The 22,215-nt window shown below is 31.8% G+C and overlaps 2 protein-coding genes and 1 long non-coding RNA gene across 5 annotated transcripts; 2 read left to right on the top strand and 1 right to left on the bottom strand.

Annotated features, from left to right (window-relative positions):
- Positions 1 to 1,473: 1,473 nt before the first annotated feature.
- On the bottom strand, positions 1,474 to 4,194 carry LOC139514969 (baculoviral IAP repeat-containing protein 7-A-like). Its single transcript, XM_071304547.1, has 4 exons — positions 3,651 to 4,194; positions 3,245 to 3,389; positions 2,882 to 3,058; positions 1,474 to 2,041 (listed from the first exon to the last, which is right to left on the bottom strand). Exons 1-4 carry the CDS (start codon positions 3,708 to 3,710, stop codon positions 1,842 to 1,844), a joined length of 582 nt encoding a protein of 193 aa, XP_071160648.1. The 5' UTR covers positions 3,711 to 4,194; the 3' UTR covers positions 1,474 to 1,841.
- A 130-nt stretch (positions 4,195 to 4,324) lies between these two features.
- LOC139519754 (uncharacterized) lies at positions 4,325 to 8,750 on the top strand. Its single transcript, XR_011663673.1, has 4 exons — positions 4,325 to 4,494; positions 6,974 to 7,073; positions 7,724 to 7,928; positions 8,648 to 8,750. It is a non-coding gene; the product is annotated as an uncharacterized lncRNA (long non-coding RNA).
- Positions 8,751 to 13,792: 5,042 nt separating this feature from the next.
- On the top strand, positions 13,793 to 21,894 carry LOC139486255 (baculoviral IAP repeat-containing protein 7-like). Of its 3 annotated transcripts, none has more exons than XM_071271045.1 (6): positions 13,793 to 15,455; positions 16,365 to 18,979; positions 19,847 to 20,028; positions 20,301 to 20,445; positions 20,701 to 20,874; positions 21,399 to 21,894. In XM_071271045.1, exons 2-6 carry the CDS (start codon positions 17,689 to 17,691, stop codon positions 21,596 to 21,598), a joined length of 1,992 nt encoding a protein of 663 aa, XP_071127146.1. In that variant the 5' UTR covers positions 13,793 to 15,455; positions 16,365 to 17,688; the 3' UTR covers positions 21,599 to 21,894. The 3 variants fall into 3 exon arrangements, with proteins under 3 accessions (XP_071127146.1, XP_071127156.1, XP_071127165.1); XM_071271055.1 differs by having other exon boundaries at positions 15,018 to 15,085; positions 17,681 to 18,979; XM_071271064.1 differs by having other exon boundaries at positions 15,049 to 15,085; positions 17,625 to 18,979.
- The last annotated feature ends 321 nt before the right edge of the window (positions 21,895 to 22,215 follow it).

Below are 22,215 nucleotides of genomic sequence, written 5' to 3'. Positions count from 1 at the left end.
TAGGTAAAAAAGAGGGAAAGTTTTATTTTTTAGTATACATTATAATATCTAACTGATAAAGGAATGTGTATAAAATGCACTAAGAAGCAACCGAACACATATACGAAAATGTACATTTGTAGACGGAGTAGCAATATGAAGACTTTAAGATCGTTCCATTCGGTCGCACTCAGCGCTGATAAAAAACATCGAAATGTTATTTTGAATATTCACGATTTTGAGTTTAGCCCACTTTAACATGTCAAAAGCCATGTATATTTTGGAAAGACAGTTGATATCTTGTTGATTCAAGACAGTTTTTTATTTTATTTTATTGAAGAAGAATTAATCGGAATAAAGCGACCATCATATTTCGATTTATTAAACAAATGTCCATGAAAATGGTAAACTGTTTCGATTCAGATCTTCGAAACAATTATAATTCATTTATTATACGTTCATCAAGAGTACATGAACAATACAGAACAGCAACATGTCAACATTCGAGAAAAGACAATAAGCAATTCAATGTGTAAACAGGGGAAAAGGGTGGAGCCTTTGTATCTCTGTCTGGACCTATATTGAGACTTCTTTGTTTTTTCGTGATCTTTTTTATGAGGTAAATCATAATTATCCTTTACATGCGCAATCTGTTATTAGGTGGTCATTGTTTTTTTTTAGGAAATCATCATCAGTATGTTAATCTAAAGTTTGAAGTAAGACTTAAATATTTTGTTTGTTTGTTTTAGAATTGATTGTGATGACACAGAAATTAACAACTACAGGTCACCGTACGGCCTTCAACAATGAGTAAAGCCCATACCGCATAGTCAGCTATAAAAGGCCCCGAAATGACAAATGTAAAACAATCCAAACGAGAAAACTAACGGCTTAATTTATGTAAAAAAAATGAACGAAAACAAATATGTAACACATCAACAAATTACAACCACTGAATTACAAGCTCCTAACTTGGGACAGGCACATACATACAGAATGTGTCGGGGTTAACATGTTAGCGGGATCCCAATACAGTGGTGTAGTGGTACAACATAAGAAAGAACAATAAAAATCAGTTGAAAAAGACTTAACACATCAGATGGATACAAATAGAAATATATCTAATAAAAACACAGATTGAACGTGGCCGGGTTCTTGTATATACGAACAACAAAAAGACACTAAGTAATGATCTAAGAGTACTACCAGTGACTGTCAGGTAGTTCAAAGCCACTAGCAATTAATAAAAAATCAAGCATCTGAGACTAAATTTTGTTTTTGTTTTGTTTTGATTTTGCTTCTTTTTTTTTTCTTTTTTTTGGGGGGGGGGGGGGGGGGTAAGTTTAATTGGGTAATGGTGATCTTTAGTCGTAGTTAAATTATGTGACACATCTTTATGCTTAAAAACGATTTAGAACAGTTGGTTGTGTTGGGCTGCTTTGTCATTGAAGTAATTCCCATACCTCGTTTTATTTTTACAAAAACGACACAAAATTATTGCAATGTTATTTATTTATTAAAAATTTCAAGTTAACGCAAGTTTTATTATGGTAAATTTTAACAATGAAACGAAAATACAAACTGCAGACTGTAATTGAGATATACAATATCATATACAGATAATTTTATAGTTAAGTATTAGTATTTTCATAATACTTTAGTGATATCAACGATCAAGGGTCAGTTAATGCGTCTAGAAAATTGGACGTCCCAATAAACTCATGTTTCAAAAGTTCATAAACATGTAAATGCGAAAGATTGCACTTCTTGACATTCTTCAGATTATGTTATTTCGTGGGTGTGGGTTTAACCATTACTGAGTGTAATGTACTGCTTTGGTATCTTTCTTCAGGGCAAACTTCTTAACACATGATTGCCTTAACGGTTCCTTTGATGAAAGCTCTACAGATCGGACATCGTCTTAGTGCAGGGGCACAGTTTATACACGCTGCCATGTGCCCACATGGCAGGAAAACGATGGACACTGGTTCATCTAGACATATTTTGCATGTTTGTTGGTCTTTCAAGTTTCTATTTTCCTCTTCAAGACTTATTACTGATACTACAAAGAATAAAAAGAAATTCTGTTTATTACATAAATAAAGGCTACAGTAGTATACCGCTGGTCGAATGTCATAAATCGATTAAGAGAAAACAAATCCGGGTTACAAACTAAAACCGAGGGAAACACATCAACTATCAGAGGAAAACAACTAAACAATAAAAACACTGAAGTTCAACAAAAAACAAATGCAACACACACAGAAACGAACTATAAGATAACAATTGCCCTGAACAATACTACTAATACAATTATAAGGAGTTTTATCAATTTCATTTACATCTTGATTCGAAATTCTAGATAAACTAGTTTATTGATATAGTCAGTATATCAACACATTTTTCATTATCTATATATATCAATATGCGATGTGCCGATGTGCACGTTTAAAATATGAAACCATAAGTTAGATATTTGCCTATGATATCAAAGATGGTAGCAGCAAAGGTAAAAGGTAAAGATAAAACCAAATTTACGCATATAAAATTTAAACTGAGCACCATGACCATGATGACCTGTAAAAAACTTAAAGAAATTGGAGGTTCTTTGAAAGATTAACACGTCTATGCTACTTCAATTTAACAAAAAGTAAATTGTTTATATCAAACAGTAATAGCAAATTATCATTTTGACTAACTGAAATTTCTATTTCCATCATAACAGTTCTACGAATACCGCAAAATTCCTTTGATTGTCCTAATGAAGAAAGCATAACAGTTATTTTCTGTCAATGATATAATGATTTTGCATTAAAGAATATTTGGATATTCACTTCATGAATGACACCGTTGCAAAGGTCTTAAATGGTTCTTCTTCTAGTGTAAAATGTTATACTCTTACATTCAATGTCTGGGTCAACATTTATCTGTTCGTCTTTAGGTGTATCTTTTATGTTATTGTTTTCTTCGGGTGCAGCTGGTTTATGGCTACCTTTACCAGGATGATTACAGGCCGATTGCGGTTGTTCTCTTTCTTCTTTTTCATTAATTTTTTCAAACAATAAACTTGCTGTTATATCTGAAAAATCCCATTATAAAATATTTATTTAGATATGCATGATGGAAAATGACATTGAGACCTGATATATTTTAGATATTGCACCACTGATTGTTATTTTATTTGAATGTTCTACAACGAATCTTTATTTGAGAAATGAGTAGTTCCATTCATGTCGATTATCATATTATTTACTACTGACGTTACCTTGAACTCCAGCTGTTTGTAAGCTCGTATAAGCTGATTTAACTGCATTTGGTTCATATCCAAATTCTATAATTGTTTGCACTGCTGGATTATTGGTGTAACTATTTAACCCTTTTGACTCGATCTTTTGTTCCGAATGTGAGCTCTGCAACACAAATATTATCATTAAAATTATTTCCGACATTTTTGACTTATTTATTTATTTTAATTTAAATGTAATAATTCCTTTATTCAGCATTACGATACATCCTGGATAAAAGGAGTTTGCTAAAAAGGCAACCTGTACTTAAAACAATTTTATGTATTTGTCTATATTTGTCAAGCATTCACAAAGTTAAAAAGCCAGACAATCTTATTTCGCAAAAATTCTATTTTTGTTATAGACTTGAAACATTACATTACTTACATTTGAAATATTTTCGGGATCCTTTCCATGCTGCACATGTTCAATGAATTTTTCTCCCATACATTGTTTGACAAATTGGCATTTTGGATACCACCGCGCATGCTCTGTCCATGGCAAATCCCCAACTTCCCATCTTCGCAGACCACCTCCACAAAAGAAACATCTGCAGTGATCTTCTATGCCTAAGTTAAAAAATTAAAATGAATTAAAAACTTATTGTTTTAATTATCATGGTCAAATATCACAATTTTAGTTAATGTCTTACCATTTCATACTTTTAGGACATAATCTCTTGTGCAAACATTGATAGTACTAATTTTACTGCACCTATTTCGCATTTCACCAATTAATGTCCGTTCAGCGGTGGTTTAATTGAACCAAGGACGTATAACTTACGTCCTTGAATAGACAAAACGTAGGGTCAACACAGAAATGAATCTAAGATTTACATCAGGGAGATACATTCCTTAAGTAAAAGTGTTTAACAGAGAATAAAAATTAAACAAAATCCGCATTTTCATGTCAATCCCGAATTTTAAACTATCCATTCGATAAGTTATTTTTAGAATAGGTGTTTTCCATGGGAATCCTCACCCAATGATATAAAAAATGGACTTTAAAAAACATATTACACAAGTTGGAGCAGTTTTAAACGATCCAGACCTATTTCAAAGCTTAAGAGTATGCAAATGTTTAAATATATAAAAAGGTATGATCATTTGGACGACATGTACATTATTCACATAGCGATTCTCAAGTTCATTAACACATAATACACAAATACAGTGCCGCATATACACACATAACACATTAGTGGTTATTTCATCGGAAACTGCAGAAAAATGTAAGTTAACTTTATTTACTCATCTTTAAACAAAAACAATGCTTCAAATATTTTTTATAGTATATTGAATATGACATGCATGAATTGCACAAGCGGGGTGTATATGTACCTATGTTGTTTAGCATAACTAGACTGAATGCCTTAATTCATATATATGAAATGTGCGTTCTTAGGTTATATAATATGTTACGAACTGTTCCGCTTACGTCTTGGTTATGAAGTCTGATCACCTTATAGATATGGCACTTCGAATAATATTCAGGGGTTTGGATAAACCGAAGGAATACAACACATTTTCTTGCTTTATGTAATATGATATAGATAACATGTATGATACAGGATGATACTTTACTGTTGTATATACTCAAACGAGAAAACTAACGGTCTTATTTATATATATATCTATATATATATAGATATATAAAAAAAAGAACAAAAAACAAATATGTAACACATAAACAAACGACAACCACTGAAATACAGGCCCTTGACTTGGGACAGGCACATACATAATGTGGCGGGGTTAAACATGTAAGTGATATCCCAACCCTTCACTAATCTGTGACAGTGGTGTAACAGTACAACATTAGAAAGTATTTTCATATCATTGTGTGTTAATTCATATAGGTTTCATCACTTATATCACGTTTAAAAAGGTGTGTATCTGTCATCGACTTCCACTGTTGTCCGAGTACACAGTTATCGTTCTTTGATTTTCGTTGTCCGCATGCTCTACCCAAGACTGATCACCTGGCTCCCAATTTCGTAAGCCACCGCCACAGAAAAAGCATCGACAGTGATCCTCAATGCCTAAAATAGACATCGAAACAATATAAGAAAGATGATGTGGTATGATTGCCAATGAGACAAATCTCCAAACGAGACCAAAAGGACACAGAAATTAACAGCTATAGGTCACCGTACGGCCTTTAACAATGAGCAAAGCCCATACCGCATAATCAGATATAAAATGCCCCGAAATGACAATGTAAAACAATTCAAACGAGAAAACTAACGGTCTTATTTATATATAAGTCATACATAGTAAAGACTTAAACAAAAGTATAATGAGGCTTTGATACCCGCTGATAGAGCTACTAACCCCACAAAAAGATCGGTCTTCCATTTTCCGTCAAGTCAGAGTATGCTTAAAAGAAGGATAACATTATTTTACGCAACACATTTGTCAAAATCAAAATTTTACCAATGACATCATTTTCCGTTTTGTAGTTCATAGAGGAGACAATTTTTACCATTCTTGCTTGTTTCAGTACATAGGTCATTTTGTTACCTTTGTATTTCGAACTTAACAAAATGCTAGTGTACATTTCCATAGTTTGAGTTCACTTATAAAACATTAATTAAAATAAGTATACTTTGAGAAATAATTTGTTACATAATGATAAGATTAAGCAATAAAATAAATTTGGTTAGTTCAAAGCGCTTTTCTGTGTACACCTTCACCGGCCAGGAACGATTAAACCTAAACATTTGAATGCCAAGGATGTATACACAATCTACACTATAAGTTCAATTTACCCTGGAGGAGTTAGTACCTTAGTTTCTTTAGAGTTTCTAAACTTAACGGCGAAATTAAGAAAGGTATTTTATAAACCATGTCAGTATCGATTTACTGACTACTGAGGTGATATGAAAAAAACACAACCATTTGAAGAACATTGTAATTACAATCCATGATTGTACGATATTATCGTTTGAGATACTTCCGTTTTGTTTTGATATTTGGAATCAGCAAATATTCAAGTAGATTTTTTGGCGTCATTAACTAATACCTCGAACACATTACATGGATTCTACGTGCATATCAATTAACCCTTTAAACATCATAAGTAGAACAGAATTATGTTATTTACTATGATCATAATATTTATCTACAAGTGTTTAAATTAATATAAAATGTAGAAGTTTAATAAGTTCCAATTTATTCGAATAATCATTTTTTTCTTCCAAAATAGAGCGTTTGCCTATTATAAAAATATATGTAGGTACTATATTATTTTTTTTTTTAAATTTTATCTTTGCCTTTTTTGCTGCACATCTTGAAGAAGTTTGTGTTTGTGAATAGTGCTTAAATAATTTACTGTGTTTTTTTTTTATCGGGCTTGCAACATTTTGTCGTCGAAGAGAGACATAGCGATCTTACTTTCCGTCGTCGGCGTCGTCAAGTACATGTATTTTCATTTTGTGGTCGTGATTGATTCAGACATGAATAACATTTTTTGGAACTTCATTGATTTAAACCAAAAAGAAGTTGAAGATCTTTATATGCGAAACAAAAACCCACAGGACATAGGTCTTTATACATTAAGATTTTTCATTATGATAATTAAGACGATTTGTGATACTTAATTATTAAGACAGAGACTCAACGAAAGAAAACTACGCGTCAAAATTATAGATCAATACTTTTAGAAATGTGTGAATCTATAGTTTGAAATCTGTATTATTTTTATTTCAGATTTTATAGCTTGGGAAGATCTCTGGTATCATCAACTCTTAACAAAGGGACTTTGTTTACACACGAAACATGTCTTTAAATAGCACGTACAGTAATATCAGTTAGTACTTTGCAATTTTAACTTGTATTAACGTAATGATCGATATGCAGAATTCATGTAATTTCAATAAAAAAGTTATTTTCATAGTTTTCAAAATTTGTATGATTATATACATTATGGCAGGTCAGTTGTTGTTTTCATCTTTCTCGTGGAAGTATTTTCACATTGAGTTTAAGTCATGAGTTTGATACTGGTCAGTCGTATAAAGCATCAATGTACTGAACTTAAAGCCTCTATGATAGTTCATCATAATAATTTCATATAGAAAAAATAACTTTTAGAAGAACAAAGATATGTGTAATGGTAATATAAAATTTGAATGATACAGGTCATTGTACAAATTGTACAATCATGCAATTTGAATCAAGTTACACAGCTTTACATTCTATAGTTGTTGTCCGCGCACAGATACATGTACATTACTGGTCATATCTAGAGTAATATTTTTTTTCCTTCTAATTATATTGCCATCACAGTGTTTTGAAATTACGAAAAAAATGAAGTACTCATGCTTTACGATTTCATGTCAAAGCTATCAGGAAAATAAACATAATAATTATATATCGGAGAAGTTCATAAGTAGAATGTTTCTATATATACATCAATTGACAAGAAAGAAAATTAACCTTTTTTTTTGTTATATTTTCCAGGATCAATACAAATTGCTGTAAGGACAGCACAAGAGAGCTTCAGTTTAGATTTAACTATTAATGATGGTTCACGCGAAAAGGAAAGAAATCCTCAAACTGAACAATTCACGTGGAAGTCCTCTAATTTCTGTGATCCAAGAAATATGAAAATTGAACTTACCCATTATAATGTTGAAAAGTTTGGGGAACAGGAAACGAACAAATGGTAAATATTTAGTACGTTATTAAAACCTCAGTGATGTGCCTTCCACTGGGATTTAATGGGAACAAATTAATAATGTAATAGAAAAAAAATAATGAATGCATTTTAGTTTAATGTACAAGATTCAATAAATATTTTTTTCTAATGCAAAATCAATGTTAGAAATTATAACTTCATTTTAACTAGAAGGATATTCCAGAAAAAAGCAATTTGAAAGCCTTATTCGATATATTCTACATACAAATCCAAAAAAGAAACCTTTTTTTTTGGGTGAAACGTTTCCGTTATTACCAAGGCCTCAATCTTTTTATCTTCTATTATACAGGAAAATAGTATTGGACGTTTAATAGGAATATATATATATATAAATATATATTTTTGTAGCCTCTAAACTCCTTCCGACAAAAAAATAATTTGTTTTTCGATAAAAATTGCCGTTACAATGGTAATAGTAGTATTAAACACCTTATCTGGTTTTAAATTTAGTTAAAAATGTTTTATGTGCCTTTTTATTTGTCAACTGGTTGAGATTAGAATGTAGAGTGTTGGGTTCTAAATTGGTTTTTAACCCGCCACAGGCCACGTGGAATTTGTGTCAGAAAAATTAGTTCTGAATGGATTTTTATTTTACATAGAAATACTATGGTTTTATCATTTCTTTTTATTATTTTATTAATTCATGTTTGAATTTATTTAACAATCTTTTGAAAATTCTATTTTAGAGTAAAGAAGAGTTGGCTTGGTAGTGTGCATATGGACTTGTACTGCGAAGACCTTCCATATACATATCACATATTTGACACTGAACGTTAAGCAAAAGAAAAAGACAGTTATCAATATCAAACACATTTTCTTAAATGTTATTTGTTTATTCCTCTCCATTGAGTATCTGTGTGAAGTGTAAAGTTATCTATATTGTATACTATGTATACCGAAAAGTCTTTATCATGAATTATCCAGATTTTTAACTATTCAAATATCATGTATTTATTTATATATTTTTTTAATTCACAATGATCAACTCATTGCAAGTAAGTAAAGAAAAAAATATATATGTTAATTAACAGAATTTATCAAATGTCCGACAATTTCGTAATGTCTGGAAAAAAAAGTGTCCTTTATAAAATTTAATTTGGTATATCTATAAACTGAGGTTACCTTTGGGTTTTTTCTGAAAGGGGACATTGTTATTTTTTCTAGGGAGGGACAACTATTTGTTTTATTTATTTAAAAAAACACACTGTTTTAAATCGCATTTTTTGTAATATCAATCTGATTTTATTTTTAACTGCTTATCAATCGAAGCTCGATTTATTTTTTATTTCACTTCCTCAACCATTTGTTCTAGAATCTTCGAATCAAAAGATTTTATGAAAATAAATATGCATCTCACACAACTTGAACTGTCAATGCATTATATGGCATTGCTATAGGAAATCCTCTACTTTTATTTCATACAGATAGGTTAAGTAAATTGTGCATGCGCAAGAAACACCAAGTATATAATTAAATGTGACTTGCTTTTTTCTTCATTTGTATAGTAACGTTATATTTATTTAGCGAATACTATTTCCTGTTTTTATTTCTATTGTTTGTTGTGTAATGTAACATTCTGTAAAATACTAATTGAGATTCATTAAAATGTATATTTATAGTGTATGTGTGTGTTTTTATATTTATGCGCCTATCAAAAGTGGGGTCACCGTGAATGACTGTCTATTGTCATATCGTAATGTTTTTGTCATTTTCAATTATTTGATATTTTAAGAAAGAAAAAAATGACGCGAATATATGAAAGACTTCGGTGTTTCAATATATACATACATATATGCTCTTACAGTCCCTTAATTCTCTTCATTTTTCTCCAACCGGTTTCACATCTTTATGATAATCATGGATGAATGTAACTAACGGTAACGTAACGTCACGATAGTAGTCCAAGGCATAAATTACCTCAGCTGTATTTGGCACCACTTTTTAGAATTTTTGATCCTCAATGCTCTTCAACTTTGTACTTGTTTGGCTTTATAAATATTTTGATTTGAGAGTCACTCATGAGTCTTATGTAGAAGAAACGCGCGTCTGGCGTACTAAATCATAATCCTAGTACCTGTGATAACTATTTACACCACTGGGTCGATGCAACTGCTGGTGGACGTTTCGTCCCGAGGGTATCACCAGCCCAGTATTCAACACTTCTGTGTTAACATGAATATCAATAATGTGGTCATTGTTATAAATTTCCTGTATACAAATCTTTGAATTTTGGAAAAAACTAAGGATTTTCTTATCCCAGGCATAGATTACCTTAGCCGTATTAGGCACAACATTTTGGAATTTTGGATCCTAAATGCTCTTCAACTGTGTACTTGTTTGGCTTTATAAATATTTAACCCCCAAGGGTGACTGGGGGATAGAAGTATGGTCACTTGGTCTTCCTCCGACCGGCAGTAAAACGCTTGCCGAAGTGGGGCGTCCGTTTGGCTGTGCGGGATGTATCAAGTTCGCAGTCACGTCCGGTCAGATTGGGGACGTTAAATCCGATGCCTTGTGTAAAGAGAGTGCCACGCTCTTTGCACGTTAAGAACCCTTGCAAAAACTCTTTGAGGGGTCCGTAGGTAGCCTGTTGCAAGGCAAAATTTCTGTTCCTATCCAAAATACCCTCATTTTCCAGTGGCAGTCCAAATTACCCCGACCATCATCCCAGATGGACTGTTTTATTTCAAGACCTACATATAGTGTTTATTGTGAATTTGTTCTCGTCCTGAATATGCATTAAATATTTGCCACTGGACGTTAAGCAACCAACAATCAATCAATCTTTATAAATATTTTGATTTGAGCGTCACTGATGAGTCTTATGTAGACGAAACGCGCGTCTTGCATACTAAATTATAATCGTGGTACCTTTGATAACTACTGTAACAATACATTCAAGGGACGTAACATTTACACAAGTAACGTCTTATCTGTTTAAGCTTGGTTTGTATTTTTGTATAAACATATTTTCTTTATTAATTCTCATCACGCTCGGGACATCATTTATTTAAAAGCAAACTTTTCTAATAGCATACTTAATAGATATTTTGATATCATTATGCTCTTATTTTTGAATTACTTATCAATCGAAGCTTAAAAAAATGTTTTATTTCACTTTGGAAACCATTTCTTCTAGAATCTTCGAATCAAAAGATTTGTAAAAATATACCATGCATCCCACACAAGTTGGACTGTCAATGCATTATTACAGATTACAATGCATAATCTTCTTGACGTACACCCACCGATATTACCGATTGCCTTCTGTCATATCTTAATATTTTGTCATTTTCCAGAATTTGATATTAACGCGAATATGAAACACTTCGGTATAAATAAAACCCAAACAATAAATAAACAAAACCCACAAAACCGCAAAAATTAATCACCGTATAGTTTGGTTGAAAAGGGCTTAAAGGGAAATATAGTATCCACAAAGATAATTTGGTTTACAGTAACCGGTATCGTATGTTTGTCTCGCCTGCGACAAAAGCGGGAAGTGAGACTAAGGGTTGCTTTCCGACTGCGACGTCGTGAATAATTATTAAGATTTCTGCTTGTGTCAATTTGATGGGAGCTACTTGTGATAGATGAATGATATTTTGTATAAAGTTTGAAGACTATTTTCATGCCTTTTCCCCTCGGGTATCCAATGACTTTGAATTAATAAGCAATTTCCATGTTAAATTTTCTGCTTAAGTCAGATTGATAGAAACTACTGATAGAAACTATAACAGTGAACAAAGATTTTTTCAAAAAAGTTACATAATGGTCTGTACATCTCAGTTTGTCGACAATCTCCATGTACTGCTCACAAGATCATGGTCCAGTGACTTTGAATTAATAAGTAATGCTGCTGTCAATCAGATTGTCTTCTTTTGAATGTTATACCGACAGGCAAGACATATCTCTGTACAATAGTCTACACCATACTATGTGTATGTACTCATGTGAACAAAATATCGGATTATCATGGTATTATTGAAAAAAAAAATGATACGGAATAGCAACTAACGACACAGAACTAGTAATGTGGGTTCGTGGTTTAGTGGTTAAAACCGATATTTACAATGCTGAAAGTCCTGGGTTCGACTAGGAGCGCTTGCAATTTCAGTACATCACAATGGTGATTTTCACACACTTCTCTGATACCCAAACCGGAGTGTAAACTAGATTGGGGACCTCGGTTGGTCATAGTTGTCCCCTACTTTGACATGGAAATCAATTGATACCTCTCTGATATGTCTGTTTCTGTCAAGTGGCCTGCTGGTTCTTTCCGAGTACTTCGACTTCCTTCACCATAAAACAGTCTTCCCGTTGTTCTAGCACTCACCTTGGCTGGAGTTGGGATTGTCCTTGTAAAAATTGTCGTAAATACGTTACTGGCACATCTTCATTAATCTGAAAAGCGAAGGTACATGGATTCCATTGTACCAACGGAGCTCTCAAATGTTCTTCGTATAGCGGAAAAAATTACCAGAAATTTACATGCATACATACATACAAACACAGCAAAAACATACCTACGCACAAACATACATAAACAGCAAAAACACACAAAAGCGGAGGAACAGCGCTTTTATTGCTGATCTTATTCGGAAGTCACAGTGAGGTTATCAATGCGACAAGGAGCAAAAATATACAACTCACGACACAAAGATTTGAATACGTCTTTATAGGATAATTCACATTCAAATGTGCATTTCACCAATTTCTTATTACAATAAAATATTATTAACTTCTTGAGTTAAGTATAAGGTTTACGTTAAAAAAACTATAACAAGAAGCCATACAGCCATCAACACATCCAACACAGTTAGTACAAAATTGCGGTATTAACCATTACTTTTATATCGTCACTTTAGAATTATTTTCTGGAAATAACCATGCCATGACTTTTTTTAAACTGTGTTTACTATGCGTATAGCTATGTATTTTTGTTTATTGCACATTGGCTAGAGGTTAAGGGGATTTTTGCGCCTGTCCCAAGTAAGGCGCACCTGATCTTTGTTGTATTGTTTGTTTTTTTAATAAATTTTTGATCATTTATATTATTTGTAGTTAAGTGTGATGTCTATTTTCACTGAACTAGTAAACATGTGTGTTAAGGGGTCAGCAGTCTCTATTTGAAGGATTTTATCGCTGTGTTTAGGTCACGGCATAAAGTGCATGATGATGAAACGACTTGACACTACACACTATGTCGTCGTTTGCAATCTATGTAATGTGAACTATAATTGAAAGCAACACGTTTACAACAGCAATGCAATGTCATTATTAAAGAAAACACAATTTATTTCGTAAGAGTTGTCGACTTAAGATACGGATTATTATAACAAGTTTCAACAATTACATGACCTATAATTTGATTTGTTAATAAGGAGATACTGCATTATAAGCAATAACACAAACATTCATCACAGTTAAAATCAGGTGGACATTATTAATTTCTGGCATCCGTACGACCTTCAACAATGAGAAAACCCATCACCGTATAGTCGGCTATATCTATCTGGAAGCATACAGTATTTGACTGATGCTTCGGATTCTGAAAAACAACAGAAATGACTATTTTTAATATAGAATATCCCAACAATTTTATAAGACGGGTTTTAAAAACGCATATACATTTAAAAAACTAGTACTATGCAGAAATTATCTTCTGTGACAGTTCTCGAAATTAACTGATAAATAATAAAGGAAAGATAAGATTTTTTTTTAAAATAGCATGTAAATAATAGTTCAAGTTCTAGAACATCAATGTCAAGGCCAACTAAGTACTATATTTATATATATATATAAATTATTCTCTCCAACAATCCACCATTATACCTTGTTTATTTTAAGGTAAGTTTGAAATATCTCTTATAGTGATGTCGAGTTAAAAAACGGTATTTGTGATATAATCGAAAATTGATATCCTCATTCTTACCATTTAGAAGTGTTTCGAAAAGACAACCTTAATTTTTGTGACGTTAACAACCAAAATTATTTAGTTGCAGACTCTGAATATTTGTATAGCAATAAAGAGTTGCTACGGCAGATACCACATGTAATATATAACATAAGTAACATAAATAATCACGGATTTACGCGTTTTAAATGAATACCGTTTAAGGCATAAAGAAAGATAACTCTTTTTGGCCACTACTGCTTTAACCAAGAATAACTTGTATGAGTATATAAATATTGAAAAGAAATACATTTAAATATATTGTATATGTATATATATGTATATAGTACACTGGTATACACGACAAACTAATTGCTTGAGTTATATAGTTTTGTATTATTTAAAAGTATAAGAATCTTAATTAGATGGATATGACAATACCAATAGATTACCTTAGCAATCAACTTTTAGAAATGTTTGGTCCTCAATTCCTTTATTTTTGTACTTGATAAATGGCCTTTTTAACATGTTTTTATTCGAGCGTCACTGATAAGTCTTTTATAGACGACACGCACGTCTGGCGTACATATATTAAATTTCAATCCTGGTATCTATAATGAGTTTATCTAATGTCTTTAGTACTGGGGTTCAATAGTTCTTAAACCAAAAATTAACTTCATGGCATTTATGTGGATTATATGATTAAACTTGGTGACATTAATCAAACTATTTTTAAAATTATGAAAGCCTTCTTTGCACTCATTATTTAAAGCAACGGGAAAACACGCACAAAGATACATTTCTTGAAGTAGTTCAACCTATTTCAAAGCACGTTAATATTTAGTACACGTAATAATTCATGTTACAATTCATATTATTGTAAATAATGTATATGTATATATAAGTATTCGTCTTGTTATAACACAACAGACAAACTACTTCCTTGATATTGTTGTCATATGTTTTTAATTAGTATTTATACATTTAAAAGAGAATCTTCCATCAGGTCAATATTTTTCTTCCAATAAATCCCATTATGCGTCATAGATCTAAATATAATCTATGTAGTTCGAACAAATAATCATTGTTGGTTTTTTTCCATCACGAGATTAAAGTACTAGAAAAGTCTCGAAGGAATGTTATTTTTAGAATATCAAATCATATAAATAAGAGGTAAACATAGAGCAGATCACAAATGTCACATTTAGAGGAAGATTGAAGACGTATTGTAAGTATTGCAAGCATCGGCATAATAAATTGAATTAGATAAAAATTATTTAAAGATAATATTTTCGTTGATTGCCTTTATTAAAATCATAAGTTAAATTATATTCAGTATAATAATTTAACTATCGTATTGTTTATTTAAATATTTGAAAATCTATGTCAGTCGTTGAACTTTGTTCTCGAATTGAGCGTTCGTATATAAATAAATCTAAATAGAAAAGTAGATATTTTTCTTAAATTTGTGTCTGTGCTTTTTTATGCTGCACGCATGTTTTTTTTTATTGTGTTAATTTGCATAATACATGTTTATATTGTGTTGTTGTTTTTTCTTATTTGACTTGAGACCTTATCACAACGAAAAGAAACCACAGGCACTTGTTTTTATCCATACGAAAGTCGACTATCCATATAAATAGAAGAAGGTGGCTAACGAATTTTTTTTTAGGTCACGACAGTCTCCGCTTGGGACGCTTTTTCTACCCTTCAACTTAATGCTAAAAATCCCTACCTTATATGAATCGATTCAGTGAATATTTTCCGTTAACACTAAACTAATTTCATAATCCCCACAGTGTTCCTCTTCACGGTAATCTACTCTCAATTCACTAAACCATGTCCAAAACTTCAACTATTATCTTTTCAATGTATCTACTTCCGGTTGACATCGCAGTAAATTTATTTTGTTTTCATTGACTCAGTTTCTTTCCCCAAATTCTTATGAATCTGAATACGTTTTTTTACCTCCAAAATAAAAGATCGACGAAATTCTTTAGAGTTACCATATACATTCGGAATTCTCTGGTATTATTGAATTCATTCAAATTAGTTTCTGACTTTCTGATTTTTTTTAATAACAAAGATAAATGAACTTATTTCGGTGAAATTCCATCTTTAAAAATATATTGATACTGAAAATGATAAACTGGTAATTTTACAGAATCATTTCGTTTTTAAAAATAGAGCATTCTGCCCACAACCGGAAGTAGATACATTGAAAAGATGGTAGTTGAACTTTTGGACATGGTTTAGTGAATTGAGGGTAGACTACCGTGAAGAGGAACACTGTGGGGATTATGAAATTAGTTTAGTGTTAAAGGAAAATATTCACTGAATCGATTCATATAAGGTAGGGATTTTTAGCATTAAGTTGAAGGGTAGAAAAAGCGTCCCAAGCGGAGACTGTCGTGACCTAAAAAAAAATTCGTTAGCCACCTTCTTCTATTTATATGGATAGTCGACCTTCGTATGGATAGAAACAAGTGCCTGTGAAAGAAACATAGCGATCATTTTTTCGTCGTTGGCGTTGTCATCCACATTTTGGTTTAGTTTCTTGAAAAAAATTCAGGCAACATTAACATGTCCAAATTAAGACTCATAGATATAACAGAAAAATATGAGCAGAAGCTTTTTTATGATCAAAATTCATGTCCTTTTAGTATTGTTTTGGTGAACGGAGCTTACTTTCTCATCAACTTTAATAACACAAATTTAAGTTTGCAGATGTCATAATTTTTTCAACTTTTAATTTCGTTCTATAAGAACACAACAATTTATTTTGACCAAAAGAGAGTATTCAAAGGATAGTTTGACAGTTTATAACAGTTTATTAATCTTTTTCACAGTATATTTTATTGATAAATGCACTTAGGTTTTTCGTAGTTGCACAAAATATAATAGAGTTAACATCAATAAATTTGTCTAACCTACATGGAACTTTATGAAACTTTGCCAGATACTTTTTTTTACTGTGTTCAAATGATAATATCTAAATCAGAATGTCAAACTTATCTTTTATTATAAATCTTCCGTATATATCTGACAAAAAGACTTAATTTTTGACGATCGACACTTGACCGTTTCCACTGTCAGCACCAATCGGAAGCGATTCACAGGGTTCCACGGAACCCTTCACGAATGGTAGTACGTTGTATAAGCTTCATAGAGCTTATGAATATCTTTGTGATATACATCAACCAGATCAAACAGGTGACCGTTTGTTAATGAGACGATATTTTAAGTGTCAAGGAGATGGCTTCAGGTGCATTTTTCGCGACTTATTAAAATGTCAAAGTAACCGGTTTCCAAGCCAACTCAGTTTTTTACGCGCTGAGTGCAAATATGTATTCGATTGAGTTCAGAATTATTGTTTACATTGTGAAGTGTTGTATACTCGTTTTTATTTTTTTGTGTGTTACTTTTGTAGTTATAACAAGGCCAGTTCATTCATATCATATAATCTAGTTCCCTAAACCAAAATATAAAACAAAACCAACAAACATTTGATTTAATTGTTTTTTGGTTAAGGGGAGGAGGATTATTTTATATGAATATACTGGTATTGTTTGAACTGAAAAAAAAAAACACAAGGCAGGTTGGAAATTACCTAGGAAATTACTATACTACACTTAAAAAATTAACACATACAAAGATCTTGCATCAGCTTTGGATTAAGAAATAGATATGTTTTATTGCACAACTACCCATAAATCAGCTAACTTTATGACGAAGACATATCGAAGGATAAACCTTATATATTATAGGTCTTCTCATGACCTTTGCGAAATTGATTAACAGATCATGATTTTGTTCACATAAGCTAACTAGATGGCAGTACCAGTATATAGTGATGAAGACAGTGTTGATGTTGATATTTATATGAATCAACCTGTAATGGATGAATCTAAAATGGTGCAAGAGAGTGTTGTTAAAATGGAAACTGAGCGCAGTACTTGTGAAGGAAACGAATTATCTGTTCAAAATCTAAAGCATGATAATTCTATACCCTTGCCTGTAACACCAATTAAAAGAAATACAAACCTTGCAGTTCTTTTTTGTGTTCTTGGCTGCATTATGATGGTTTTCAAACGAATGAATTGGCAGGAAAAATACAAGCGAATGGGCAAGACCAACATTGATATTGACTATAACTTTTCTAAAGATAAAGCAAACATGAAAGAATTGAAGGAACATCCAAAGACACGGTTATGGATTAACAAGTTTGTTAAACAATTCTATCACATTCCAAGGATAATTTTACAAACGTATGTGTTGAACCCACAGGATTATAGCAATTTTATTAAGGAACAGAAAACTGGATTGACACCATCTTTAAAAGAATCAATGAAGTTTGAATGGTGCCGATTAGCAAGTTTTTCTAATTATCCACGTACTAACATATCAGTTATACGACTTGCTGAAGCTGGATTTCACTATGAGGGAAACGCAAACGAAGTAGTCTGCTTTTCTTGTGGACTAAAATATAAAAATTGGAAGTCAAACGATAGCCCAGTACAAATTCATAAAGACACTTCACCTCAGTGTTCTTTTGTTGTTGATAACTTAAATATGATATCAAGAAGAAATGACACACAAACGACTGAAATTTCTGTTGGTGCATGTGGAAACTCTGCAGAAGCGCCAAACCTATCGATAATAAAGGAAATTAAAGAAGAAACATCTTCAGCAAGGGACAAGAAAACAAACGAAACATATTCAGAAAACAATGTCACCATGGACCGGAATAGATTTACTCTAGAAACTAATGTTACAGCTGGCAACGATAGCAGGTTGGCTAAGGAAAGACTAGAAAACAGCTCATCTCCCAGTAGAACAAATTGGGAGTTCCCAGCTTGTTCCCGTAACAACGTAAATGGTCTCATTAGCATTCAAGAAAACAACAGAGGCCTGCATTCATCACTTCAACCACCACGCACATCTGTCCCTGTCAGCTCACTCACTTCAAATATGGAGGCACTGAGCATGGGTGTTTATCTAGAGAAACCCAAATATCCAAAATATGCTGTACGGACAACGCGATTGTCATCATTTGCAAATTGGCCTTCTTACCTGTCCCAAACACCAGATGAACTGGTGACTGCAGGTTTCTTTTATACTGGTAATTATATATTTTGTAATAAAGTCAACATATCAAATTGTATTGTTTTTATTTATACTAGTATGGATATATATGTTTTTAAATAAATAGAGTAATACATATCCACAGCATATTTTGCATACATAAATTATCTGAGAATATGATGATACATGTATGACATTGGATAAAAATACAGGAGACAAATCAATGTGTACTGATAATCATCATATACATGTAGAAGTATTCAATTGCAAAATTACACCTAAGCAGTGATTATAACAGTAAATCATTTTGTTATTAAAAGTAAGAAAAAGGTCTTATATGATACCTTTTGCATTGTTTCTATGTTTAATATAAAACGAAGAAATGTGGTAAGTTTTCCAAGGATATAACTCTCCACCAAAGTCCATATTACTTGGGTGTAAACAAATATATGACACCATGAGACCTACAACAATAGGCAGATCCCATACCATATGGTCAGCTATAGAATGCCTCGAAATGAAAACTGGAATCCAACTAGGAAAACCAGAAATCAACGATCCTGATTGCTCCGTTTCAAATGAAATTTGCTGTTAAACACTTCTGACTATAAGGTAGTTAAAAAACGCACTATACCTTTGAAATCATCATATTCAGGAATACCTCACCCGAATGTAAACCTGTAATAGATAGTCCGGATATTTACGTATTTTCCATTCACGCATCAACGAGGTCATATCAATTGGTGAAATGAGCCATTAATGCAATTAAATTGTTACCATTAATGTTTGCATTAGAGATCAAGTCATGAAAACATAAAATGGTAAGACATTTATTTAATTGTTATATTTTACCATGATAATTAAAATTCTAAGTTTTTGTTTTATTTAATTTTTTTTAAACTAGGCATAGAAGATCACTGCAGATGTTTCTTTTGCGGAGGTGGTCTGCGAAGATGGGAAGTTGGGGATTTGCCATGGACAGAACATGCGCGGTGGTATCCAAAGTGTCAATTTGTAGCACAGTGTATGGGAGAAAAGTTCATTGAAGATGTGCAGCATGGAAAGGATCCTGAAAATATTTCAAATGTAAGTACTGTGATGCTTAAATTCTGTAACAAACATTGTTTTACATTTTAGCGAACTAAGATAGTCCGATTTTTTAACTTCGCGAATGCTTGATCGACACAAGAAATCAAAATTATAACATTGTTTGAAGTACGGGTAGCTATTTCAGCATACTACTATTATCTCGGATTAAATGTATTATAATGCTGAGTGAATTAAGAATAACATTTTTTTATCAAAATAGATAAATCAATGATATGGTAAATAATTTTAAATGATAATTTGTATTACAGAGCTCACATTCGGAGCAAAAGATCCAGTCAAAAGGGTTAAATGGTTACACCAATAATCCAGCAGTGCAAACAATCCTAGAATTTGGATATGAACCAAATGTAGTCAAATCAGCTTATACGAGCCTACAAACAGCTGGAGTTCAAGGTAATGTTAGTAGAAAAATGATAAGATAATCAAGCAGGATAACATAACAACTTTTTATGAAGAAGATTTAGTGAAGAAAAAAAAAATTCACATATGTAATTGAAACAATTCAAACGAGCAATCTTGTTTATGCTATCAGCCTATTCAAATGAAATAACAATAAGTGGTGCAAAATTTAGAAAAGTTCAGATTGCAATTATTATTTCTAAATGCATATGTATATTATATACATATTGTATAATGATTTTTTTATAGATATAACAGCAAGTTTATTGTTTGAAACAATTAATGAAAAAGAAGAAAGAGAACAAACGCAATCGGCTTGTAACCATCCTGTCAAAAGTAGCATTAAAGAAGCACACGAAGAAAACAATCATATACAGGATACACATAAAGACGAACAGGCCAGAATTGACCCAGACATTGAATGTGAGTATATAACACTTAATTCAAGATTGTCTTCTGAAATACAAATATCTCGTAGTGGATGAGAATTGATATAACAAAAACACATGCGTGAATGGACAGAAGACTTTGTTATGCCAAAGTTAATTTTCTGTTACTATTTTAAATACAACAATTGATCTATGTTTTGGTTAAATTAAAGTAGAAAGGAAATGTTTAGGTTCCAGAGTACCTCCAAGTTACAACCCATTTTCTTTTTTGGGAGATTCTACTGTTTTAATTTTATATTTGCAATGTGTTGTCGACTTAGCCTTTGCTCCAACTAGCTTTGTCTTCATAGGCAAATAGTTGACTTGATCGTTTCATTTTTCAAAAGTTCACATCGGAACATCACTTCTAATGTAAATTGATAACGTAAAATATGTTGATACAGTTTTCTATTTCCCCCCATTTAATCTACAATTAAAAATCAAGATTTAAATGAATGTAATAACACTTCTTAGCTAGTATTGTATGTAATGAACATGGTTTCTTTTTGTTCTTTGTAGTATCAGTGAAAAGTCTTGAAGAGGAAAATAGAAACTTGAAAGACCAACAAACATGCAAAATATGTTTAGATAAACCAGTGTCCATCGTTTTCCTGCCATGTGGGCACATGACAGCGTGTATAAACTGTGCCCCTGCACTACGACGATGTCCGATCTGTAGAGCTTTCATCAAAGGAACCGTTAAGGCAATCATGTGTTGAGAAGTTTGCCCGGAAGAAAGATAAAAAAGCAGTAATTATACTAAGCAATGGCTAAACATACACCCACGAAATAATATAATCTGAAGAATGGCAAGAAGTGCCATTTTTTTTGCATTTACATGTATATGAACTTTTGAAACATGAGTTTATTGGGACGTCCAATTTTCTAGATAAGACGCACTAACGGACCCTCAATCGTTGATATCTTTAATTTATACATGATTATGAAAATACAATTACTAAGTATAAAATTATCTGTATATGATATTGTATATATCAATTAAAGTCTGCAGTTTCTCTTTTTGTTTCATTGTTATAGTTTACCATAATAAAACTTGCATTCAACTTGCAACTTTGTATGCCTAACTAAATAAATAAAATTGCAATAGTTAACTGTCGTTTTTGTAAAAATAAAACGAGGTTTGGGAATTATACTTCAATGACACAGCAGCCAAACACAATTACCAACTGTTCTAAATCGTTCTTAAGCATAAACATGTATGAAATAATTTAACTAAGACTGAAGATCGCCTTTAATACCAAATTTAACGTACCCCATATAAAGGAAAAAAAAACAAAAAAAAAAAATCAAAAGAAAACAAAAACAAAATTTAGTC

This window comes from Mytilus edulis, chromosome 1 (genome assembly GCF_963676685.1).
Source record: "Mytilus edulis chromosome 1, xbMytEdul2.2, whole genome shotgun sequence".
NCBI lineage: Eukaryota > Metazoa > Mollusca > Bivalvia > Mytilida > Mytilidae > Mytilus > Mytilus edulis.
Note: the sequence above shows the minus strand (reverse complement) of the source record. Positions and strands in the feature narration are given on the sequence as shown.